General features: G+C 40.4%; 1 protein-coding gene across 7 annotated transcripts in view; it reads left to right on the top strand.

The window, feature by feature from the left end:
• Nucleotides 1-27,652, top strand: part of HDAC8 (histone deacetylase 8) — a 214,365-nt gene that overhangs the window by 128,658 nt on the left and 58,055 nt on the right. Inside the window, exon 11 of one of the 7 annotated variants that reach the window (XM_045879525.3) lies at nt 16,999-19,309. The exons of 4 other annotated variants lie outside the window; for them this stretch is intronic. In XM_045879525.3, the coding sequence (XP_045735481.1) occupies nt 16,999-17,106 (108 nt within the window). In that variant the 3' untranslated portion in view covers nt 17,107-19,309. Of the gene's footprint in view, nt 1-3,615; nt 8,711-16,932; nt 19,310-27,652 lie in introns of those variants that run through there. 2 more of the 7 variants (XM_045879527.3, XM_054508518.2) reach the window with 2 other exon arrangements.

The following is a 27,652-nucleotide window of genomic DNA, read 5'->3' as shown; positions in this document are numbered from 1 at the left end:
CCTCAGAGCCCTTTGATTAAATTCTGTCTTTTATCATCGTTTGCACTTCCTTCTCTCTTATTTCTGGTTTCGTGAATATTAATTCTTGAAGTGTACATTTACTCATCTTTATATCCCCAACAGTGAGTGCCTAGCATAGAGCCTGGCACATAGTAAGTGCTCAATAAATTTCTGGTGAATTGAACTGAATTCCACTGGCCCTAGCTTCTGTGATTCTCCATGAATTGGTCCCTGAGCCCTCTGTCTCCTGTCTCCAATTCCTTTTAATAGTTTATAGTACAAGCTGGGTGAAACTAGATATGCTATTCTCAAAATCCAATGGAACTCTTTTCAAAATCACTCTTCCTCCCCATTTCTTCACTATGTCATTTTTGGTGAACTCTGCTTCCATCACCTTCCATCATTCATTTATTTGTTCACTCACAAATGTTCACTGACCTCTCATTTTGTGCTGGACACTGGAGATACAATAGTAAAGTAGACAGAAGAGTCCTGCCTTTTAGAACTTGTAATCTCCTGGAGATCAATAGTACACAAATAATAATTACAGATTGTGATAAGTACTAAGAAGAAAATAAACAAATGATACAGAGATCAGGGTTGACGTCTCTGAGGGGATCAAATCTAGGTCTAAAGTACCAAAGATGTAAAGAACCCTGCCAGACAAAGCTGCATTCCAGGGGAACGGTCATGTGACTGAGGTGTATTGAGTGAGGGGCGAGCAAGGTAGGATGAGGTCAGAGAGGCAGGCAGGAGCCACGCCATTTGGGAATCTTGTTGGTCTAGGGAAGGAGTGTGATCTGACTCTAAGTGCAGTGGAAGCCAATGAGTTTTTAAACAGAGGAGTAACATAATTTAACTGACATGTTTAAAAGATGATGCTAACTATTGTATGAAATCCAAATAGTGTGGGAACAAGACAGGGTGCAGGGAGAGCACTGCGAAGACTAATACAGTGGTCCAGGTGAGAACTGCTGGGGTCTGGACTAAGGAGGTGGCAGTGAAGATGGAAAGAGTGATCCAAGAGATACATTTGAAGTAGAATTGACAGGATTTGCTGATAATTTAAATATGAAACCTCTTTGTTTTACTGGTTAAGAAGATAAGGTACAGAAAGGCCAATTTGATAGGGAATAATTTTTGTACTATAACAACACTGATTATCTAACACCTGGTCTCATGTTCATTCTCTGCATCCATTCTATTTTTCATCGTTTTCAGCAATTCTCACTACCGTAGTGTCTTCTCTCATATGGAATCATTCACCAAATCCATCCCCCTCCTTTTCTGTATCTCCCTAAACCTCTCGCCTATGCTTGCCATGCCCAGACTGCTCTGGGTTAATGTGACTGCCTTCTGGTTGGCCTTGCTGCCTCCATTCAGCCTTGCAGCGTGGGTCATTTTTTATGGCTTCACTTCAACTGTGTCTCTAATAACTCTCCACCAACTCCCTACTCATTCACATGAAAACTCAGGCTTTGGGCAGTGGTTTCACGGCACTTCTCCACCTAGCACTACCCAACCCTTCCTTTTTGCTCTTGTCTCCCACTATAACCCAGCCCACCCCTTCAATTGTAGCCTTTTTGTAGATATCCCTCCCACCTCTGAGCTTTTAGGCCAGCTACTTTGTATATGAAATTCTCTCCTTTTTTCTGTCCTTTCTTCTTGACTAGCACAGTCAGATATTTTTCTTGAATCATTTCAATCATCCAATCTTTATTTCACCAAATAATAATTGAGTACCTCCTTTGGGCCAGACACTACTAGCTACTGGGGATGAAAAAATCAGTAGGATATGATCCTTGACCTTAAAAAGCTTACAGTCTGATGGGGGAGACAGCTGTAATCAAATAACCACAGTGCATTGTATTAAGTGGTGCAGGGGCTGTAAATACAGAATGCTGGGGGTATACATAGGGAGTAGTAACAAAACCTATTGAGGGAAACAGGAAAGGCTTCATGGAGGAAGTGGCATTTGAATTTACTGGAAGGGTTTATAAGTATCTTTTCAGTTGATGAAAGGGAGTAAAGGCATTCCTGGAAGAAGAAACCTGTTGTTATGTGATGATGATAATAATAGCTAGCATGTATTGGTTTTCAGGCACATGTGCACTTGTGATAGGCCAGAATATGCTTGAATTACAATGAGAATTTCAGTATGGCTAGAATATAGGGTATGGAGAGAAGCACATTGAAAAATGAGCCTAGGGGGAGAGGTTGGGAGAAGATTCTATAAGCAGTAGGAACCAGGAGAGATCATTAAAAGACGGAGTGATATGATCACTTTTGGCACTGTGGTAGCTACAGTGAAGCTGGTAGACAAGTTACAGAACTGTGGAGGTGATTGCAGTGGTCCCATAAGAGATGAGAGTTTGAACCAAGGTAAAGGCAGAGGGAACAGAGAAGAGGACATATCTAAAGTAAAACCGACAGTGCTGGGAATCTAGTTTGACATAACAGGGTGGAAGAGAGCAGAATCAGGAGATGACTCCAAGATTTCTAGTGGGATAGCATTAACTGGGACAGGGAACAGAAGAGGAGGAAAGGATTTAGGATGGACAATCATGACTTTATTTTAGAGCAATTTGGGTTTGGGTCACTAATATACAAGTAGAAAAGTCCAGGAAACTAGTGAACATAAAAAGTGCAGTGCTCAGAACCAAGTCAGCTTGCCACTCACAGCATCTAGAAACTTACTCATTCTCTAATGGCTGTATCTTTTCCTATGTATTCTGAGACTTATGCCAACTGTACACTTGTCTGCCCCAAAACTCTGGGGTCATCCTCAATGTCAAGCTTAAGTCCTTGCAATGGCTGACAAGGCCCTGCATGATCTGGCCTCTGTAACTTCTCTGACCTCATTTCCTACTACTCTGTTTTCCACCACATTGGCCTATTTGCTGTTCTTGGAAGGTACCAGGCACACTCCCACTTCAAAATTTTGCACTGGATGTTCCCTCTGCTTAGAATGCTTTTCCCTCTGATGTTCACATGATGAACTCCCTCACTTCAAGTCTTTGCTCAATTGCCACTTTTTCAATTAGACTTACCCTGACTACCATATTTAATATTACAGCTGCTCATCCCCTCTCCCTGGCCACTCACAATCACCCCTTTAGGTTTTTTTTTCACCTGTGGCACTAATCATCTGCCAACATACTGTGTAATTTACTTATTTCTTATGTTTATTATTCATCAATTCTGTCCCTCCTCTAGAATTTTAGCTTCTTGAGGACAGGAATTTTTCTTTCTTATTCATTAACATATGTCATGCACCTAAAACAGTGCTTGCAACATGATAAGTGCTCAGTATATATTTATATTTATTGAATAAATGAATGAGAGTACAGATTCCTATATCATTCTCCCCTTAAAATTTCTGTTTGCCATGGGCCTTGTACCCTTAGAGCCAAATAGAAATATAGGAAGGGGAAATGAGGAGGTGTAAGAATTATAACTTGGTGCCATCAGGCAGCCACATGTTTCTGGTATATTAAAACAAAGCCTTTCTTAACTAATGGCCCCTTTCATAGTTCGCTTCAGTCTCTTATCGCAACTGTAACAAATTATCACAAACATAATTATTTAAAGCAACACAAATTTATTCTTTTACAGTTCGGGAGATCAGAAGTCTAAAATGGGTCACAGGACTACATTCCTTCTGGAGGTTCTAGGGAAGAATCTGTTTCCTTGCCTTTTCCAGCTTCTGGAGGCCTCCTTCATTCCTTGACTTGTGTCTCCTTCCTCCATCTTCAAAGCACATCACTCAAACCTCTGCTTCTGTCACCACATCACCTCTCTGACTGTGTCTTTTCTGCTTTCTTATTTCCCCTATGAGGACACTTGTGATTACATTGAACTCACCCATATAATCCAGGATAATCTCCCTATCTCAAGATACTTAACGAATCACGTCTACCAGGTAGCATATTCACAAGTTCTAGAGATTAGGATTTGGACATCTTTGAGAGCATACAGACTAAAAACACACATTGCCAAGAGTTTGTTCAAGGATGTATAACCTAACTCTGAAGCCACCACACACCCTGGGGGCATATATAGATCAAAATGTTCTAAGGCAGCATTATTCAATAAAACTTTCTCTGATGATAGAAATGTCCTATATCTGGCAACCACTAGCCACATGTGGTTACTGAGCACTTGAAATGTGGCTAGTGAAACTGAGGAACTGAATTTTTATTTTATTTCAGTTGATTTAAACTTAATAGTTATATGTGACTAGTGATTCGACAGCACAAGTCTAGAGCTGGAGGGAAGGAATAGCCAGTAAGGAAAATTTTTTGTCTTAAGTATTAGCCTCGAGTGGAATTAAAAATAAAAACATAACTTCCTGAGGTTTTGTGGCCCCTGAGTTTGGAGTCTGAATATATATCATGTGAATAGTCCAAAAAGCCACAAGCCAAGAATTTTAATTTAAAGTGGACATAAGTCTGATACCTCAAGCACCAGGAAAAATCAAATGGAAATCTTTCCTGGGAGAAAGCAGCCTTGCTTCCAGACCTCATGGAAATCCCCCAGAGAGTTCTGACAAGCACTACTTCACAATCGAGTCACAATTTACACAAGAAAACCAACTACCAATGGGGAGAAATCAACAGGGAAAAAAATAAAACAATCAGACCCACAAAGATTTTAGATATTGAAATTATATACAGAATATAAAATACATATGTTAAATACATTTAAAGAAATAAAAGATTACAGAGCAAAGAGCAAGAGACAAAAAAGAAAAATAACCAGCTAGGTTTGGAAAAAAAAAAAAAAAGATAAAATACCTAGAAATGAAAAATATAATTGACCTTAGAAACTTCAGTGAAGGGCGCCTGGGTGGCTCAGTTGGTTAAGCGACTGCCTTCGGCTCAGGTCATGATCCTGGAGTCCCTGGATCGAGTCCCGCATCGGGCTCCCTGCTCGGCAGGGAGTCTGCTTCTCCCTCAGACCCTCCCCCCTCTCATGTGCTTTCTTTCTCATTCTCTCTCTCTCAAATAAATAAATAAAATCTTTAAAAAAAAAAAGAAACTTCAGTGAAGGTTTACACATCAGTTGAGAAATTAGGAAACTGAAAAATAGCTCTGAAAAAAATCACAGAATATACACAGAGATACAAAGAGATGAAAAATATGAGTGATTAAGAAATACAGAAGGTAGAGCAAGAAGGTCCAACACAAATTTCTTTAGAATTCTAAAAAGAAATAATAGAAAGAGGGGAAGAAATGTTCAGATAAATCATAGCTGAAAAATTTCCAGAATTTTCAAAAAGCAACAATCTGCAGATTCAGAAAGCCTAAGAAATTCCAGACAAGATAAACAAAAAGAAATTAATATTTACTTGCCTCAGAATTGAACTGCAGAACACCAGAGACAAAGATAAAAATCTTAAAACAAGCTAGAAGGAAAAGACCAGTCATGTACAAAAGAACAACAGTTAGACTAATAGCAGCAATGGAAGCCAGGTTAGAATATAATGCTGAAAATGCTTGAAGAAAATAATTTTTATCTTAGAGTTATATATTCTGTGAAACTATTTTTGGAGGATAAAGGCAACATGAAAACATTTTAATATTAAAAACTTTTGAAAGACGTTATCACCATTTGTTACTAAATAAGGAAAATTATCCAAAAAGGAAGTTCTGAGATATAAGATATAAGAAGGAATATTAAATAGAAAAAGTTAAACATGTGAGTAATATTAGTAATTTATAATTTGTGGGATTAAAAGAAGACAAAAAACACATGTTTAAAAGGCTTCACAATAGCAAATTATGTTGTTGAAGATGAGAATCAAAGCATTCTAATTGTCCCCTTTCCAAAGAGGGTAAAATATCTTAACTCTAGATTTTATTGAATTAAAGTAAACATATTTGAATTTCAAGGGTAGCCACTAAAAGAATAGAAAAAGAATGAGTGTCTTTCAAACTAACAAAAGAGGGACTGAGGAAAAAAAGAGTCAGTTAATTCAAAAGAGGGAAAAAAACACAGTAAAAGTGGAACCCATGGCACAAAATAAGGCAATATAAATATAAATTTAAACATATAGTTCTTCCCTAAAATACACTTTTGAAAATTTAAAAACACATTTTTATAAAAACCTTTGGGTCAAAGAAGAAATCTTAATGGAAATTAGAAAGTATTTAGAAATGAGCTTCTACATTGCACCTAAAATAGTGGTTAGAGGGATGTTTATATCTGAAATGCATATACTAAAAAAGAAGAAAGGCTGAAAATTAATGAGCATTTAGACTTCAACTTAAGAAGTTAGATAATGAACAATAGAATAAATCCAAAGAAATCCAAAGACGTTAGATAATGAACAATGAATAAATCCAAAGAAAGACATAAAAGAAAAACGTATTAAGATAGAAAACAATGTAGACAAGATCATCAAAACCAGGAATTAGTTATTTTAAAAGATAAATAAATTGACAAACCTGAGGAAATATTGATGAAGAAAAAAGAAAAAGAAATAAGGTCCACTTAAACATTGTTAGAAAAGGGTGACATTCCTACAGATGTAGTGGATTAAAATTTTAGTAAGAGAATACTTTGAACCACTTCATGTCAAAATTTTAAAAGTGTAGACCAAATGAACAAATAACTAGAAAAAGGTAACTACCAAAACTGATTCAAAAAGAAATAGAAAACATGAGTAGTTACATAACCATTAAATAAATTCAGTCAGTAATCAAAATATTCCCAGGAGAACCACTAAGTCTAGATGGTTTTGCCAAATATTCAAAAAAGAATTAATTCCAATATTATGAAAATTGTTCCAAAGAGTACGAAAAAAAAAGAACATTTCCAGGCTCATTCTGTGAGACCAATTTAACCTTAATACCAAAACCACACAAGGGTAGTATTGGGAGTGTGCCTGACTTGTTGGATGAAGAGCAAGAAGAGCAGTGTGTCTGGATTTGAGTGAATGAGAGGAAGAGTAGTAGATGATGAGGTCAGAGATTTAACAGGGAGCCAGAAATGTAAGGCCATGTAGATTACCTTAAGAACTTTCGTTTTTACTCTGCTAGTCCCTGGTTGAACAGGGGGCAAAAAATATAAACAACCTAAACTGTGAAAGCAGCCTCCAAATCACAAAGCTCCAATGATTAAGGTTAAAAAACTAACTAGTTTTGGAGGCTTAAGCACAACCTTGACAATAAGTGGCTTGTGCCAACCCAGGGTAGTCAGGCTAAAAGATAAAAACAAGGGAGAAAGGGGCACCTGGATGGCTCAGTCAGTTAAGCATCTGCCTTCGGCTCAGGTCATGGTCCCAGCGTCCTGGGATCAAGCCCCACATTGGGCTCCCTGCTCAGTGGGGAGCCTGCTTTCTCCTCTCCCTCTGCCTGCTGCTCCCCTTGCTCCCCTGCTTGTGCTTTCTCTCTCTCTCTCTCTCTGACAAATGAATAGATAAAATCTTTTAAAAAAAACAAGGGAGAAAATCTGAGCAGAAACATCAGAAGCTTCACACTTCAGGGAGGATAAATTTCACAAAGTTCTTTCAAGTCATTAAACAAATAACCAAGTAATTAAGCACCACTCCTGGGATGAGGTGGGGAATCAGCATCCTAGAGTTCCTACCATATATTATCTCAAATGTCCAGGTTTCAGCAAAAAATTACAAGACATGAGAAAAAAAAAAAAACAGGAAAGTGTGACCCATACACAGAGAAAAAAAAGAGAAGCACTAAAAACAGTCTTTGAAGAGGCTCAGATAGTAAACTTAGCAAAGATTTCAAAGCAGTTCTTATAAGTATGTTCAAAGCATTAAACATAACCATGCTTAAAGAAGTAAAGGGAGGTATGATGGCAATGTTTCAACAAATATAGATTATCAATAAAGAGATGGAAATTATAAAAAAGAAAGGGATATTCTGGTGTTGAACTGTACAATAACAAATGAAAATTTGGGCGCCTGGGTGGCTCAGTCGTTAAGCGTCTGCCTTCGGCTCAGGCCATGGTCCCAGGGTCCTGGGATCGAGCCCCGCATCGGGCTCCTTGCTCTGCGGGAAGCCTGCTCTCCCTCTCCTGCTCCCCCTGCTTGTGTTCCTCCTCTCGCTGTATCTCTCTCTGTCAAATAAATAAAATCTTTAAAAAAAAAAATGAAAATTTGCTAGAAGAAGGTCTACGGTAGATTTGAGTCGGCAGAAGAAAGAATCAGTGAACTTGAAGATATATCGATAGAAATTATGCAATCTGAAGAACAGAGAGAAAAAAATGAAGAAAGATGAACAGAGCCTCAAAGAAATGTGGGATATAACTGAGTGCATCAACATATGCATAATGGTAGTATTAGAAAGAGAGGAGAGTGCAAAAAAGACAGAAAAAGATATTCAAAGAAATAATTGCTGAAAACCTCTCAAATTTAATGAAAAACATCAATCTATATGCCCAAGAAACTCAAATAATTCTAAGTAAAGCCAAAGAGATCATACCCAGAGCCATCACAGTAAAATGTTGAAAGACAAAGAGAATCATAAAAGCAGGAATAGAAAAAAAGACTCATTACATGCAAGGGAACCCCAGTAAGATTAATAACTGACTTCCTATAAGAAACAATGGAGGCAAGAAGGCAGTAGGATGGTATAGTCAAACCACTGAAAGTTTTTCAAAAAGCACCAAGAATTATATATTGAGCAATAATGAAAGTGAAATAAAGACATTCCCAAATTAAAAAAAAAAAAAAAAAAAAAAAAAACCCTGAGAGAATTCACTGCTAGCATACCTTTCTTAAAAGAAATACTAAGTAAAGTTTCTTGAGGCTAAAAGCAAGTGATGTCAGACAGTAATGTGAATCCATATGAAAAACAAAGAAATCTGGTGAAAGTAATTGAGTAATTAGAAAAGACGGTATAATTGCCTATTTCTTCCTCTTTCCTCTCTTGACTGGTTTAAAAAGCAACTGCATAAAAGTGTTGGGACTATAATATACAGAAATACAATATATTTGATGATAACAGCATAAAGGAGAGTGACGGGAACAAAGTTGATTGGAATAAGAAAATGACACTAGATAGTAATTCAAATCCACAGGAAGAAATGAAAAGGACCAGAAAAGTAAATAAAAATATTAATAAACACTTAAAATATATATTTGTTTTCCTTCTCTCAGCCTTTTTAAAAGACAAAATTATACAAAGTAATAATTACAGCAATGTATTGTTGGATTTGTAACATATACAGATATCTATGTATGTATAATGATAATATTAAAAAGAGGGGGAGGCAATGAAGCTATTTAAAATGTCTGTATTTCACTAGAACTAAGTCAGTATAAATCTAAAATAGATTCTAATATGATATATATATGCCCTAGAGAAACCACTAAGAAAATAATTCAAAAACAAAGAATTTAAAAATCATGAAAGGAATCAAAATGTTAAGAAAATATTCACCCAGTACAAAGGAAGATAACAAAAACCAAAAAGACATGTGACATATAGAAAACAAAAGCAAAATGGCAATGTAAATGTAAATTTACATTTATCCATTCATCCATCAATGGACACTTAGGTTGTGTGTACACACACACACACACAGGAATACTATTCAGCCATTAAAAAGGATGGAATCTTGCCATTTGCAACAATATGGATAGACCTTGAGAGCATTATGCTGAGTGAAATAAGTCAGAGAGAGGAAGACAAATACCATATGATCTCACTTATGCATGGAATCTTTAAAAAAAAAAACTCAGAGAACAGATTGGTGGTTGCCAAAGGAGGAGGGGGGTGGGCAAAATGTAAAAATTTCCAATTATAAAATAAATAAGTCATGGAGATGTAATTTGAAGAACGATGACTATAGTTAATAATACCGTATTACATATTTGCAAGTTCCTAAGACAGTAGATCTTGAAAGCCCTCATCACAAGAAAAAATGTTTGTAACTGTGTGAAAAAAAAGGATTATAAGAGGAATGCTATGAATAATTGTATGCCAACAAATCACATAACCTACATTAAATGGGAAGATTCCTAGAAAGGCACAAACAACCAAAACTGAAGTGTCAAGAAGAAATAGAAACTCTACATAGATCTATAACAATTAAACAGATTGGATTAATGATCAAAACCCTCCCACCAAAAAAAGGTGCAAGACCAGATGGCTTCCCTGGTGAATTCTACCAAATGTTTAAAGAAAAATCAAAAGCAATCCTTTCAAACTCTTCCAGAAAATAGAAAAGAACACTCGTAACAAATTTATGAGATAATTATTTCATATTTCAAAACTTAAAACAAAGCTGAAGTAACCAAAACAGTGTGGTACTGGCATGAGGATATTGATCAATGGAATAAAATTGAGAGCCCATGAATAAACCTTCATATTTATGGTCAATTGATTTTTTTAAAAAATTTTTATTTATTTATTTGACAGAGAGAGACACAGTGAGAGAAGGAACACAAGCAGGGGGAGTGGGAGAGGGAGAAGCAGGCTTCCCGCGGAACAGGGAGCCTCATGCGGGGCTCGATCCCAGGACCCTGGGATCATGACCTGAGCCGAAGGCAGACGCTTAACGACTGAGCCACCCAGGCGCCCCTATGGTCAATTGACTTTACAAGAGTGCCAAGACAACTCAGTACAGGAAAAAAATAGTCTTTTCAGAAATCACAGAAATGGTGTTGGGACAACATGCAAAAGAATGAAGTTGGACCTCTACCTCACATCACATATAAAAAATAACTCAAAATATATCAAAGATCTAAATGTAAGACAACTAAAACTATAAAACTCTTAGAAGAAAACATTGGTGTGAACCTTCATGACCTTGTATTAGGCAATAATTTCTTAGATACAACACCAAAAACATAAGCAAAAAAAGAAAAAATAGATAAATTGGACTTCATCAAAATTAAAATTTTTCTCTGCTACAAATGATATCTTCAAGTAAATGGGAAGACAACTCCTAGAATGGGAGAAAATATTTGCAAATCATATATCTGACATAGGACTTGTATCTAGAATATTAAAAAAAAACCCTACAACTCAATAATAAAAGACAAATAATTCAATTTAAAAATAGGCAAAGGATCTGGATAAGAAGTAGATACAAAAAGATATACAAATGACCAACAAGGACAGGAAAAGATGTTCAACAACAGTAATCCTTATAGAAATGCACATCCAAACCACAAGATACCACTTCATACCCACTAGGATGGCTACAGTAAAAATGACAGATCATAACGAGCGGTAACAAAGATGTGGAGAAATGGAAGCCACATACACCTCCTGTGGGAATACAGGCTGGTAGTTCTTCAAAAGGTTAAACGTGGAGTTACCTTATGACTCAGCAATTCCATTCCTAGGTATATACCCAATGAAAACATATGTCCACACAAAAAAATTGTAAGCAAATGTTCATAGCAGCATTATTCACATTAGCCAAAAAGTGGAAATAGCCCGAATGTCCATCAACTGATCAATGTATAAATAAGACATGATATACCCATACAATGGAACAATATTTGGCAATAAAGAGGAATGAGGTACCTGAAGTAAAGACCATATATTATATGATTCCACGTGAAATGTTCAGAATAGACAAATCTATAAAGACAAAAAGTAAATTGGTGGTTGCCTAGCACAACATGAGGTGAGGGGATAAAGAGTGGCTACTGATGAGTACTAGCTTCTTTTAGGGGGAACAAAAATACAAAATTAGTAGCAATGGTCACATAACGTTGTGAATGTATACCAAAAGACATTGACTTGTACACTGAATGGGTGAATCGTATAGTGTGTAGATTATATCTCAATAAAGCTGGGGTTTTTTTAAAGATTTTATTTATTTATTTGTTTGTTTGTTTATTTATTTATTTATTTATTTATTTATTTATTTATTTGAGAGAAAGAGAGAGAGAGAGAGAGAGATAGAAAGCACAAGAGGGGAGGAGAGGGAGAAACAGGCTCCCCGCTGAGCAGCGAGCCAGATGCTGGGGCTCAATCCCAGGACCCCGGGATCATGACCTGAGCTGAAGGCAGACGCTTAACCAACTGAGCCACCCAGGTGCCCCTCAATACAACTGTTTTTTGAAAAGATAATGGTGGCTTGAACTAGTGTGGTATCAGTGTAGATTATGAGACATGAAATGAATCTCTACATATTTTGAAGGTAGAGTGAGGAGGATTTGCTGCCATATCGTGAGTGGTGTGAAAGGAAGCAAGGACTCAAAGATTTTGCTCTGAGCAACTGGAATGATGGGAGTGAGCAACTGAGGTAGAGAAGACTGTGGGAGGCACAGTTTCAGGTAATAACTTAGAGTTCAGTTTGGACATGTTGAATTGCAGTAGGTCAAAGGAATATATATATATCTCATTTGTGTGTGTGTGTGTATATATATATAAACAGTATATATGTATGTGTGTATATATATATGTATATATACATATACACACAAAGCATATACAAATGGTAAATCCAGATAGTGAGTTGAACTAGCATTGCAAAATTGGGTGTTAACATATAGATAGAATTTAGAACCATGAGAATGGATGGGATCACCAAGGGAGTGTGGATAGCTAGAAAAGAGAAGAGGTTTAAGGCCTGGCCCCCCGGGACAGTCCAAAATTGAAATGTTGGGGAAATGAGAAAGAATGAGTAAAGAAGACTGAGAGAGAATAACCAGTGAGGTAAGAAGAAAATCAAAAGTGTGTGCCGTCCTGGAAGCAAAGTAAAGAAAGTGTTTTAAGGAGGAGGTAGTGATCAACTGTGTCATGTGCTGCTGACAAACCAAGGGAGATGAGGATTGAGATTTGACCGTTGAGTTTGGCAACCGTGTAGCCCTCGGTGACCTTGCCAAGAGCAGTTTTGATAAAGCTAAGTGGAAAAGTCTGATTGGAGTACATTTCAGAGAGAATGTAGAAAGATAAGTCTCATTTCTGTACACCAACAACAAGAACCAAAAATGCCATTTTCAAAAGCTACTGTAGCAATAAAAATAGAAGTTATCTATGAAGAAAATCTAATAAAAGATGGGCCAGAGATCCTTTATGGAGGAAATTATAAAACTATTGAAGTGCAGAGCTGTGTTCTGTTCACAGGTAAGGGCTACTCAATATTGTAAAGATATCCTTTCTCCCTGAATCAACCAGAGTCAATGTTATTCCAGTCAAAATCCCAACAGGGTTTTTCATGGAATTGGACAAGCCAGTTCTAAAATTTACATAGGAGTGCAAAGACAAAGGCAAGACATTCTTGAAGAGTATCACAGTAGAAAAACTTATTCTGTTGGATACTAAGATTTTTTTTTTTTTAAGATTTTTTTATTTCTTTATTTGACAGAGAGAGAGAGACACAGCGAGAGAAGGAACACAAGCAGGGGGAGCGGGAGAGGGAGAAGCAGGCCTCCTGCCGAGCAGGGAGCCCAATGCGGGGCTCGATCCCAGGACCCTGGGATCATGACCTGAGCTGAAGGCAGACGCCTAATGACTGAGCCTCCCAGGCGCCCCGATACTAAGATTTCTAACACAGCTATAGTACTTAAAAGAGTGCAATATTAGGACAGAGGTTTGACAAATAGGCCAAGATAATAGAGCAGAAAACTCAAAAATAGGCCTATACCTATTTGGAAATTTGATGTATTGACAGGTAGCATTGCAGATCAATGGGGGAAAGGATTAACTCTTTAATAACTGATGTTGGGGAAATTGGTTATCCACAAAGAGATAATAAAATTAGATTCCCACCTCACATCAAACACAAAAATCAATTCTGAGTGCATTAAATACTTTAAACTTTTAGAAGAAAATATACTTCAGGGGTTCTCAACTGGCAGTACCTCCACCGAGGGAACATTTGAAAATGTATAGGAGGGTTTGGGATTGTTAGAATGATGGGAATGATGCTAAAGGTATTCGGTCCCCAGGGTCCAAGGATGCTAAGTGTCCTGCAATGTGAAAGGCAGCCCCACATAAGTGTGCACCCCCCACCCCGTATGCCAGTCACCTCCCCACTCACAAAGAAATACTGATATAGAAAAATTTCTCCTTAATACCCATCACCGGGCACCTGTTATAATGAGCACTGGGTGTGAGACGCAAACAATGAATCATGGATTCATGATGTATTGTATGGTGACTAACATAACACAATAAAAATGAATATAAAAAATATGATAAAGCCATTGGGAAAAAAAGAAAAATTTCTCTGTGATCTTGGGATAGGGGAGAATTTCTATAAAGAAATGTAAAAAGCACCGGGGTGCCTGGGGGGCTCAGTCGTTAAGCATCTGCCTTTGGCTCAGGTCATGGTCCCGGGGTCCTGGGATTGAGCCCCACGTCGGGGTCCCTGTTCGGTAGGAAGCCTGCTTCTCCCTCTCCCACTACCCCCTGCTTGTGTTCCCTCTCTCGCTGTGTCTCTCTCTGTCAAATAAATAATAAAATCTTAAAAAAAAAAATTGTAAAAAGCACCAACCCTAAAGAGAAAGAGTAATAAATTTAATTACACTAAAATGAAGTGCCTGTTTACCAAAAATCATAAGGTGAAAAGACAAGTTGCAAAGTAGAAGAACATACTTAGCACTCATATAACTGGCAATATATTAATATTTGAAATATACAAACTTTACGTACCGATACAGAGAAAAGAAAATCCAGGGAAAAAGTGGGCAAAACGATAAGAGCAAGCCTTTCACCGAAAAGGAAATCATTCAGAAAAGATGCTCACTTCATGCAGATTAAAACCACAATGAATGACCCGAAGAAAACCAAAACAAAATTCCATTTTAACCCACCAGATTGAAAAAAAAATAACATAAACAATTCTAAGCGTTAGGGAGGATGTGGAGCACTTTGTGAAAATGTGGAACAGTCACACTTCTGGCAGGAGTATATGTTTGCAACCACTTTGGGAAACAATTTGGCATTAGTTAACAAGTTTGAACATGAGTAAACTTTACAACTCCTTGATTCCACTCCTAGAAACAGGCCTTGGAGAAACTTGGGCAAGTGTATTGTAAAGGAAGTTTCGAGCAACCCTGTTCAGCATAGCAAAAAAAATAACTAGAAACAACAGATGTTCGGCAGCAGCAGTGTGTCTCTGTTGTACGTGTACACAACGAAATACTAGGCATCAGTGAAAATGAATGAACCACGGCAGCACATCACAATGGGAAAGGTTCTCAGACACAGTTTTGAATAAAAGCCAAATTGCAGAAAAGTTTAGTACAATACCAATATTTACAGTTCAAAACCAAGCAGAATTAAAGAGTATATTGTTTAGGGCTACTTGTATAGGTAGGAAGACTACAAAGAAATGCAAGGGAGTGACTTTTTTTTTAAATAATTTGTATACAAGATGGTAGAGTCTTTTTTTTTTTTATTTTAAGATTTTATTTATTTATTTGTCAGAGAGAGAGAGAGCACAAGCAGGGGGAGTGGCAGAGGGAGAAGCAGGCTCCCGGCTGAACAAGGAACTTGATGCGGGCCATGGAGCCAAAGGCAGGCTGCAAAGGGCAGTCTGGCTTTTCCTCCGTTAGGTCAGGAATATAGGAATAAGCACTCCTTCTCTTATGATCGAGGGTGTGCTTAGCCACCGAGCCTGCCAACATTGTCATGAGATAGCACTGGAAAATAGCCAGGAGAAAAACACAGACTTTGCCACAGTGGGTACATTTGGGGGTCTCTGAAGGTGGGCTGGTGGGAGGGTGGACAGAAAACCCCGGGCTAGGGAAAGAGAGACCATTGCTTTCTAATGGCATCCTCAGCAGCTCATGTGACCCTGGGCGATTCACTTCCCTGTTTCAGGCTCACATTCCTCCCCAGTCCCCTTCAGGGCTTAACTAGAATGTGCTTTAAAGTCGCAGCCCGTCTGAACACTCAAAGATTGAGATTGTAAGTCCACTTGAGGGGAAAATGGTTTGCATATCTCCACTCCTAGTCTCCAGGTTGGTGAATAATTAAGCTCCTCTCTATTGATCAGAGTTGTCGAAAGTATTGCTGCATTGGCTCTCTTCTAGGGTGGAAAACACGAGCCAACGTGCATCTACAGTTGGCCATTCTGCAGTAAGAAGCTCCCATTTGCACAATTAGCCTTGAGAATATAAATAGAAGTAGAAGCAAACTGTCCCCAAGCCTGTGTAGCCCGTCCTCCCTCCTGCAGACTACCTTTGATTACAGAGGGTTTTATCTCTTTCTACGGAAGCCTCCCTCAGGCGTCCTCCCTCATGTGCCTCTTTGGAGGGGGGAAAAAATGTCTCTGTCAAGTTTTCCCCACATAACCTCCCACATAACCTCCCTTACCTCTACATCTTTTTCTGCTTTAAAACAGCCACTATCTCTACCGAAAGAGACTTGCATAAGCCAAATGAGCTTTGTCATCTGGAATGGACCAAGGGTTAAATTAAAGAGACAGCTGTCTATACAACTGGCTAGAACGAGCCCAGGGGTGGCATTTGGGCTTGCTGCTTCTCACTCGTATTCCTTCCCACTGTTTGCCAGGGGTGCCAGGCTGCAAACCTCTCTGAGCTCCTGGGAAGTTGCAAGCAGTGAGCTGGGGCTCAGGTCACCTAACTTCCTCTGTCATAACTTCCTTTGGCCAAAAGATTTAAGTTTAAGTCTCAAGTTTGGAACTGGAAGGGAAATGGAAAATGTGCAAGCCATCTTTTCCTCACTTGCAGACGGTCACCCTCTCCTTCGAAAACTTCCAGGCTTATTTAAAGCAATATTTTGCTCCTAGCGCTTTTTCTCTCCCTCGAGCTGTAGTTTTGCTTTGTTTTGTTTTGTTTTGTTTTGTTTTTCTTAGCAGCGCTTTTGAGGAACGGCTTTTCTAAAGGAAAGAGAGACTGTGTGTTACTCTGGGTGAGTCACTGTTGTTTAGTCGATGCTGGTGAGAATCTCAAAGATGAACAAAGATTGCCAAGGGCGGCCGCAGTCCAGTCCCCAAGCGCTCCTATAATTCACCCCCCGCTTCCCATTTTAGGGTGAAAATAATCAGGGACAAGAAGAGGAGGGGATTTATGTGAATAAATAAGATACTGTCTTCCAGCCAAAGCAACATTCAGATTCTCAGCTGGCAGAAGAATTCTTGAGCCTGATCTGCAGTGGAAGCATGAGCAAACTGCTAAATGGAATGCAAAGAGAACCCTGGGCTTAATCTCCGTTCCAGTCAGTCTACAGAGGAGTCTCAGAGCGGTACTATTCCTGGAAGGCAAAGCGCTTACCCACACAGTGCCCCACCCCCGGCGTGAGAAATCCAGGGCCTCCTCCATCACTGTGCCAGCACCCTGGCTCTTATTTCTGCAGCCCAGTTGCTTTGGTGAAATAAGAGTGTTCAGTGCCTATCCATGAAAGAACCACTCTGAAAGCAATTTATAAACTGTAAGGTACTGGGGGGGGGGGGGGGTCAGGTGGCCCTGTCATTCACGCATTTTTGTTGTATACTGCACTCCTTCAGTTGTCTTTTCTCATTATTAGACAAAAACCACGGAATGTTGTGGGGAGAGGGTAGGCCCTGCATATCATCAGTCATGCACAAGCCCCAAAGAATAGAAGTAGAGATCAGCCTTAATTTCGGATTTCCCAGTCTACACACGGAGAGCATTTGCCAGTCCGCAACCTCACAAAGACATCACAAACTGGTCAAGAAATGACCCTAAGAAAGCTTTGCAGGGGGAGGGAGAGCTGGAGAGCCTTTCTGAAGGACAAACTCAATTTCCACATGCTCTTATGACTTCTGCATTGGAGTAGAAGCCCTGGTGTTTATACAGCCTTTGGTTCAGATGGCAAATATCTGATGACTCTGCTCTGTAGCCAGGAGAAGGCAGCTGCGCCCTAGTCACTGCACACAATGATGGGCTCTGCCCGAAGTGACTGGACAGCGAGATCAAAGAGCCAAACCCCATCCGCTCTGCATCCTTGGGTTGGGCCGTATCAAAGGACACCCACCTCTGGCTAGCACCTTACCCAGGCTCTACTTTTAACAAACGAAAGAACCTGAAATTTGTGATAAATTAAATTAAAAAAAAAAAAAAAAAACAACAAGAACTTCGTCTTCCCATTCACCCATCTGCCCATTGCTTTTTTTGAGCGTGTACTTAATAGCACTTTTCAGAACAGAGTCATCCCTCCATAGCGACAAAGATGGCTCTAACACCAGGGCATAGCGGGGAGGAACTTTGCACTCCTTCCTTCCCCATCCTCCTTTTCCCAGAGCCCATCCAGCTGACAGGTGCCAGCAGGGAAGAAATGTTAGCAAATGTTAGTTTCCAGCCCCAAAGAAGCTATCCCAAAAGGGAGAGAGAACAAGGCAGCTCATAAAATCCTTCAACTGAGGGATGTAGCGAGACCTATCTAATTACATAAGATTAGAAACGGTTCAACGTGTTGAGAATGTGCTACATGTGAAATGAAATAAAATAACACTTCTTGTACCCCATCATGATACTCTATTGGGAGGAAAGTACAAAGGGCTTTGTTCACACTATCAGTAACAACAGTGTTTCTCATCCAGCATTTTCGACACATCTGGCTTTAATATGGTGGGCTAAGTGAAGTAAGTTAACTTTTTACCCACTGTTCTGGCCCTCCTTTTCTTTCTTCCCTGTACAGTTCTGCTTCTGTTGGCATTGTCCTTCTCTCACCCATCCCTCCCCAAGCTGACAGAGATAGAAGACGGTTGCGCTGAGGAACTTTGCTTATCTCTGGACTCTTGATTGTTTTACTGTTCAAATAGCACTAACAATGATTGGAAAGTCAGACTAGTCTTATTTGTGCCCGCTAAATTCAACAGATTTTAGCTTTGTCCTTCTACCCAATTCATTAAACTACTTACACTGAATAAGAATTCCCTAAGTGATTGATGAGTCAAAAAAAAAAAAATCCTGATTTCGAAAATCAGGGAAGGATCATCTCAATTACTCTTCACTAACATGCTCAGGGAATCTGGTGTCTGCCTAACTGGTTTCCAGCTAACAAGAGAGCAATTGACCATTCTGTACCCGTGTTGGCCAAAAAAAAAAAAAGCATTTGGTCTTTACATACTGAAAGTCTATTTCCCGTGAATGTAGAACTTTCAAGGTACAAAGTGAGTTTTCTTCTACACGTCCCTTGTCAGAACAGAAAAAGCGTTTTACTCTCCCACAACCGGAGAAACATAGTAGGATTTTGCAAATGGCTATGGTTAGAAGCCAAAGTTTATATTTGTTTTGGTGATGTGATACAAAATGAGTGTTCATGGTTACCCATCTTTTTACCTTCTTTAAATTTGTGCCTCACAAAGACTTTGCAAACACCAAAATTTGTAACTCTAAGCTGACAGGGTTTGTCTCCTGTGATTATAAGATACAATTTAAATTGTGCTCAGTCTTGACTTCTTTTTAGGACCTTTTCATGTGTTCTGAATTCTCTCTGGACTAGAGATTGTGGTTGGAAGGAGAGGGACATGAAAGATCTACAGGTCCTCTGAAAGGTGCAGTCTTTTCAGGGGCCTTTTGATATATTTTTCCTGTCTGAAAACAATCCAACGGGGAACTTCTGTAACAAATGCCTTAACCCCAAGAAGTAACTAATAATGGGGCATTTTATGCCCTCTGGCAAACCGGGGGTGGGGGGTGACGGTTTGGGGCACGTGGACCATTCAGTGCCTGGAACATCACAAGGATGTCTGTCTGGGTAGGGCTAGTGCTTGCTGTTTGGTGCCATGAAGGGGCTAGCAAGAACTGCTCTCTATAGCCTTTACCTAACTAAGAGAAGCACCACTTTTACTACAAAGTCAGCAAACCTTCATTAAGCGCATACTATGTGCAAAGTCTTGTTAGGTTTCTATAACATTCTCTGTAATGTGTTACTAGATCTATTTTTCGAAGTGGTCAGGGAATTTCACCGATAATTTACTGACTACTGCTGCATATGGCCATGGTACTGGGAATACCAAGATGAATCAGAGGTGTTTCCCGACTTACGGAGCTCAGAGTAAAGTGTGAGAAAGAAAAAAAATTACAATGGGGTGTGAGAGGAGAGGTTCCCTGTGAAGAGCTTTTTGAGTGTAGGGAAAAGAACAATTAATTCTCTCAGGAGAGCATCAGGAAGGCTCACAGAGGAGATGATATTTGAGCCATATCTTAAAGGGTGGGTAAGATTTCGGCGGGCAGACAGGAGAGAAGGAAAGAGAATTCCAAGCAGAGGGAACAGCATGTGCAAAAGCTCATTTAAGTGTGTTGGAAAGTTCTTTTTGCCGTCACTTGAGAGGACAAATATAAGTTGTACTGATGTTGAGTTTGGATTTTTTTCTCCTGATTACATTGCCATTTTTAAATATAGGGCATGATATTTTAAGGCAATGATGAGAAAAGACCTGATAGATTTGAAAGTTCTCCTTATTAAGCTGTGATGCTTATCTGGGATCTTGCACATAGCAGGCTCTCAATAAATGCTTGCTGAATGATGAATCCCATATCTCTTTCCATTTATAAATTACTACTCTATCAAGGATCAGCTTACAAAGCAAAACTTCTGCCTGTGGCTTTAGGAATGGATGTTCACAGCTCTCTGTCACCCCAGCCTCCTCTACTCTCGAGAAGTACGTCTCTGCTACTGGACCTTAACTGTGTTTACAAGAAGCAGGGACAACTGCCCTTGCTCTGAGTCCTCAGTAACAGAGCTTTCTATCTGGAAGGCCTCTATGTAATTGAAAGCCCACAAAGTGCCTTTTGAGCAGGCTAGTCCTCGTGTTGGTGACATAGGGGTTGGTGTCCAAGGAACTTCAGGGATACTGGCTAATATAGGCGAGTGCACCTCACATTTTAAATTTTATAGCGGAACCTAACCATGATTGATCAAACACTTTCTATGGCAATAATAAAGATATGAGTTGTCCACACCACCCAGCCTTGACAGCATGACATGGTACTACCTATTCTTTTTTTGTTGTTGTTAAAAAAGAGAAGATAAATTTTTACTACTTTTATAAATTATGCAGTAACCTTTAGGGCAGTAATAAATTTTTGCCTTGAAAATCACTAGGGAATAGATGACAGAGAATGGAGGTAGACATAAACCATTTGCAAATTATACACAGGTACACTTGTAACCCTTTTGTTGGGTTTTCAGACCGCGTCTTTGGGAAAATTCCCACCAGGGAATCTTGTTTCATTGTGAATATAAAATGTATCAGAAATATACTTTTTTTCAGTTCCAAACAGTGGCAGCGATGTGACTGGCTCTTTCCGGCCTAATCTCTATAGCTACACTTTTCTAAAGGCCACGCCAGGCCACAGGATGTACTATCTTTCAGTCCCTGCACTGCACTGGGTAAATTCTTTCTACAGATAGTTATGGAGTGCCTCTTAGAGCCAGGCACAATGGTAGGTTCTAAGAATACAGAAGTAAAGAAGACAGCCACCATGGTTCCCTCAGCCTTAGTAAAATGGCTCATAATCTTTTTGAGGTCATGGTCCCTTTTAAAAATCTGATTCCAACTGCCCTTACATTACTTTAAATATTAGGATGGCAGCTTTCTTTTTCCCCAAAGAAAGGCAAGGACTTTTGTCCCTGATGAATGGAGTCTTGTGAAATTCAGTGTAAGAAGTTATTCTTTCTAGCTGTTAACCTTTATCCTCTTTTGGAGCCTGTAGCACAGTAGAAAGAACATGGGCTTTTGAGCCAAACAGTTTGGGATTCTGATCTTCTAAATAGCAGTGGGACCTTGGGTAATTTACCCAGTCTCTCAGAAGCTCGGTTTCCTCATGCCTACAACAGTGATCCTCATATGCAGTTTGCAGGGTGGCTGTGAAGATCGAATGAGTCAGTGTGTATGAAGCACCTCGCACAAGGTCAGTGCTCCGGGCAGCATTAGTAAGTGACAAGGCGAGATTTTTGAACCTGGGTCTTACGGACTCATTCCTAGCTGTGAACACTCAGCCGGTCTCCCTGAGCCGTTGCATCCGTTCCTTCTGTAAGCACGTACTGACTACCACTGAGTGCCCAATTCGATCGCAGGTGCTTCTGGGGATTTGAAGGGCATGGTCCATGACTTCTAGGGACTTTTAGCCCACTGGGGAGGCAGAAGCTGGACCCAAAAAACAATTAGAGAAAAATTACACAAGACGGCACATAAACAAGGACAAATGCCAAAGCCAGAGCTAAGTATATTAGTCAGCTTGGGCTGCCATAACAAAACAACGTAAACTGGGTGGCTTAAACAACAGAAATTTATTTTCTCACAGTTCTAGAGGCTAGAAGTCTAAGATCGAGATGCCAGCATGATCAGTTTCTGGTGAAGGCTCTCTTCTTGGCTAGTAGAGAGCTGCCTTCTTTCTCTGTCCTCACATGGGAAGGAAAGAGAGAGAGTGAGCGAGCTCTCTGATGTCTCTTCTTAGAAGGTTACTAATCCCATCATGAGGATCCCACCCTCATGACCCCATATAAACCTAAGTGTCTTACAAAGACCCCCATCTCCAAATACAGTCACACTGCATATTAGGGCTCCAACATATGAATTTGGGGGAGGACACAGTTCATTCAGTCCATAGCACCATCCAAGTGTTATGAGTAAAAGAAGATGACTTTTCTTTGCTTAATTAAAATTTTTTCCTGACACTACTAACATTTTTAAATACAGGATACAGAATATAGTCATTAAAGCTTTTTTGGGGGGGAGGGGAACAAGTTGTCACCTCTATTCCAGTCACCATAGTGTCACTGCTGTGGTTTATACCCACATCAGCTCTTGCCTGGACCATTGCAATAGTCTCCTTCACTCCCTCGCTCATACAGGTAATGTGTGCTTACTCTGTGCCACACACTCAGGAATCCAGTGGCTAAAAAGGTTGACATGAATCCTGCACTTAAGTGCTTACATTTTAGTTGGAGGACAACGTTAAACAACTCGCTTACCAAATTCATTACTTAAATCCAACCAAGATGAGTGCTACCAAGTAGCAGAGTAGAGAAAGTTGAAAGCACATGACATGGAAAGTTGCCCTAATCTGGGGAAGCAGCTGGAAGACTGCAGTGAAATTAAAGCCGAGCTCTGAAGGCCAAGTGGAGACAACTAGGTAGGCAGAGAGCCTAGAAGCAGAGCTTTCCTGGCTGAGGAAGCACCCTGTGTGAAGGCCCCGGGCGAGAATAAAGCAGTGCTCCATTGAAGAACTGAGGGAGAGACTGTAAGCCTGGAGCTGGGAAATCTAGGGTGAGGTTGGAAAGGGAGCCGTGAGGCCAGTTATTACAAGACCTCGCAGGCCATGGCAAGGATGCGGTCTTCCAAGCACCAAGTAATTGGCAACTAGGGAAGGGTTTTAAGCAAGGGAAAACCACAGTTCGGTACGTGTGTGATGTGTGTGTGTGTGCGTGCATGTGTGTGTATATTAGTCTGCTCCGCCTGTCATCACAAAATGTCACAGACTGGGAGGTTTAAACAACAGAATGTATTTTCTCACAGTTCTGGAGGCTAGTTGTCCCAAATCAAGGTCCAGCAGAGTCTGTTTCTAGTAAAAGCTCTCTTACTAGCTTACAGACGGCCACTTTCTTACGTTGTTCTCACATAGCCTTTCCTCAGCACATGAACACAGGGGGGAAAGAAAGAGGAAGAGAGAGAGAGACAGCATGCAGGCAAGCTCAGATGTCTCTTCTTATAGGGACACTAATCCTACGGGATGAGAGCTCTACCCTTATGACCTCATTTAACCTTAATTACTTCCTTATTCTAAATATAGTCACATGAGGGGTTAGGGCTTTAACATGAATTTAAGGGGGACACAATCCAGTCCCTAACGTGTGTGTGTGCGTGTTTCATCTCTGGCATTTGCGTAAACAATAGATTAGAGAAAAGCACTCCAGTGGTAATCGAGTGACCAGTTCGGAGGCTGTTGCGGTGATCTAGATTTCAAACGCACCTTGGGGTAGAACCAACAAGGCTTATTGACAGATTACATGTAGGGGTGAAAAAGAGAAAAGTGTCATGGAGGACCTCAAGGTTCTTTCTTGGGCAGCTGGGTGAATGGTTGATTGATAAAGGGAACACTGGAGGAGGAGGTGGGGGTTGGGGATGCAGCCGTGAGTGCAGCTTAACTGGTTTCCCTCCTTCCAGTTTTTCCATCCATAATCTATCCTTCATATCAGTTACTTTTGAGCAATACAACTTTAATCATGCTACCCCCTGCTTCAAACACACACACACACACACACACACGCACACACACCTTCCCAGAGCTTACAGGTCTAAAATTCTTAGCAGAGTACACAGGATCCTTCTAAACTGGGCCCTGATCTATTTTTCCCACTATACTTGCCCTACCTCTTGAACCATGGTTCTAGCCATGCCCTTGACCAAGATATTCCTTCTACCAAGAATCCTTCCTCCCACGTGGCTGCCTGAGGAAATCCTACTCTTCCTTCAAGCTCCAATTCCCATGTCATCTGTGAAGTCCTCTCTGGCCACCCCTCCCCTCCAGAGTTAGTCACTTCTTTTTTTTTTTTTTTAAGATTTTATTTATTTATTTGACAGAGAGAGACACAGCAAGAGAGGGAACACAAGCAGGGAGAGTGGGAGAGGGAGAAGCAGGCTTCCCGCCGAGCAGGGAGCCCGATGCGGGGCTCCATCCCAGGACCCCGGGATCACGACCTGAGCCGAAGGCAGACACTTAACGGCTGAGCCACCCGGGTGCCCCAGTCACTTCTTTTTTCTAAGAACCTGACACACAGAATTATCTGAGACCTTACCATACTGCATTATAATGCATTTCCTCATCCGTTTCCCCAACTAGACAAAATGCAAGGGCAAAAACTGTGTTTGATTCTTCTGTCCATCCCCAATTCCTACCACAGTGCCTGGAAACAAGTAGGTACTCAGATAAAATGATGATAATAATAGCAAATACTCGTAGAGTGATTACCAAGTGCCTGACACTGTTCTAAGTGCTTTAGATGCTCAACAGTTGTAGCCCCAACAATTCAGTCATTATCCCCACTTCACAGACGGCTTGCCCATGTCGGCAGAGTGAATCAGTGGCAGCACCAGGATTGAAATCCAGGCCAGCCGGCTCTGGAATCTGAGTTCCTCGCCACTGCACAACCTCCCAATGGTCTGCTGCTGTTGTTGCACAAATGATTGACTGTTGCTCTTGAGACTCTCTTTCCAGCAGGGCCTTCTTCATCTCTTTCCACCCCACTGTTTTCTTGTCTGTTATTTATTTGGAGCCTGGGATCTGCTTTGATGAGGACCTCGGGGAGTGGCGAGGGGGTGGATTACGCTACTAAAACCAGAGGCTATGGCAGGAAGAGAACTACAGAACTCTCCCCTCCCGCCTTTATCCTTCCCTTTTATCCTCCTATCCCACTCCTCAAGCACCAGGTACCCGTTTACCCGTTTCCTTCTGCCGTAGGAAGAAGCAAAGGCTTGCCCTTTTTCCTCCCAGTCTCCTTTTTCTACCGTCTTTGGCTGCCAGCTCTCCTTGCCCAACCTTTTGTAGTCTAGGGACTAGGCTTAGCTACCTCCTGCAAATTCCAGTTCACAAACAGGCTCGAGTTGAGTGTGTGCCCTGCAGTGCCCCCAGCTGGGCCTACCTCATTTTGCTCAGCCTGGTATTTTGTCTTGTTTAGCTTTGCTTTTGAGGGGGAGTGGAGTTTGGGGTTTGAGTCCCTCAAGAGAGAGAGGTCCCTGCTGTTCTACTTGGAGCTAGCACCAGGTCAGCTCCAGAGAGAAGCCTTCACCGCCACCCCCAGACTCATACAGCAAATACAAAGAGAAAGTGGCAGGCGGGGTAATAACTGCACAGTGTTCATTCCCCCGCTTTGCATTTCCTCAGTATTGTGCTGTTTTGTTTGGTGTTTGAGAATTTTTAGAAGGGTAAAGGGTAAAAGCATGGTTCCTGAAGCCAGGTACACCCACCGCTTAGTAATTGTGTGACCCAGGGAAGTTATTTAACCTCTCTGTGCTTCGATTTCCTCATCTGTAAGATGGAGCTACTATAGTTCCTACTTCATAGGGTGCTTGTAAGGGTTTAATGAATCAACCAATGTGAAACGTCTAGAACTATACCAGGTACATAGTAAGTGCCCAGTAAACAGTAGCTGATAGTATTTTTTAAATGCAGTATAGTGGGCGCCTGGGTGGCTCAGTCGGTTGGGCCTCTGCCTTGGGCTCGGTCCCTGCTCAGCGGGGAGCCTGCTTCTCCTCCCTCTGCCCCTTTTGCCCTGCTCGTGCTCTCTCTCTCTGCTCTCTCTCTCTCAAATAAATAAATAAAAGTCTTAATAAATAAATAAATAGAGTATAGTAACAGAGGACTATAACAAATGCACATGTCCCCACTATTCAGAATTAAAATTGGTTAAGATTTTATCTTAGCTTTATGTCTTTTCTTAAAAAATAAATTATTATAGATAAGTTGAATATTCTGTGACCCTCATCCCCAGTCCTGTTCTGCTCCTGACTCCCCAAAGGCAGCCATCATCATGAATTTGATGTGTATCTTTCCAGTCCATTTTCACGGTAATCAGAAACAAGATTTGGTATAGGGAAGGGAGGTGAGTGGCTTAGTGGTTTCTTTGTTCTTTTATTTACACAAATGGTATCATCATGTTCATACTTTGCAACCTGCTTTTTTCATTCAATGTTGTTTTTGAGATCTGTCCATATAGATCTAGTTCAGTCCATTTAACTGCTCTGTAATATCCATAGATATAGCTATCCATAATATCCGTAACATGAATATCCTATTTTATTTATCCATTCATATCTGTATGGACATTTGGATCAGTCTGGGTTTTTTGCCACCGAATTCAGTCAATTGCAGTGAACATTCTTGTACTTGTCTCCTCTGGCGCGTGTGCAAGTTTCTGTAGAACACAGAGCTGCAAATGTAATTTCTGGGTCATAGGGTCTATCCATTTTCGATTTCTCTAGACACTGCAGTCTGGCAGAGGCGGTGAGTACAGTGAGTAAGAGCATGACCTGGGGCCTGACAAATCTAGGCTCAAATCCCAGCTCTCTTACTTCCTAAGCTGTGTGACTCTGAGCAGTTCTTTGGGCCTCGGTCTCCCTATCTGTAAAATGAGGAGACTGGTATATACCTATTAAGGTACTTTAGTGACTAAAACATGGTAAGCCGTTATTCTTTTTTTGACTATATCTTTTTTTTTTAAAGATTCTATTTATTTATTTGACAGAGAGAGAGACAGCGAGAGAGGGAACACAAGCAGGGGGAGTGGGAGAGGGAGAAGCAGGCTTCCCGCGGAGCAGGGAGCCCGATGCGGGGCTCGATCCCAGGACCCTGGGATCATGACCTGAGCCGAAGGCAGACACTTAACGACTGAGCCACCCAGGCGCCCCTTTTTTTGACTATATCTTATCACATATTTCCCCCACAAATGTGAGAGTAGACCTTTTGCAGAGTATAGATACGCGAATAGAAAAAATACTAGAAGCACATTCATCAAAATGTTAACTAGTATTAGAAATATAAGTGACCTTTTTAGTGTCTTTGTGTGTTTTTTATAACTTTCAAGTTTCCTACAAATGAAATGGAGTACCTTTGTAATTAGAAAGCAAAAGCACGGTAAATGCAATTTTTAATGAAAAAGAATATAAAGGAATTGAGGTTTAAAAAAATTCCCTTCTGGTGAGCAGATTCACTACAAGAATAGTGAAAGAGGTCTTTAAGAAGTAGCTTTATCAAAGTTTAGAAACAATCTAAATGCTTCCCAAC

The sequence above is a fragment of the Mirounga angustirostris genome, unplaced genomic scaffold (genome assembly GCF_029215605.1).
Source record: "Mirounga angustirostris isolate CCGP_5_RB_7025 unplaced genomic scaffold, mMirAng1.0.hap1 SCAF_11, whole genome shotgun sequence".
NCBI lineage: Eukaryota > Metazoa > Chordata > Mammalia > Carnivora > Phocidae > Mirounga > Mirounga angustirostris.
The sequence above is the reverse complement of the archived record's forward strand: the minus strand, read 5'-3'. Positions and strand labels throughout refer to the sequence as shown.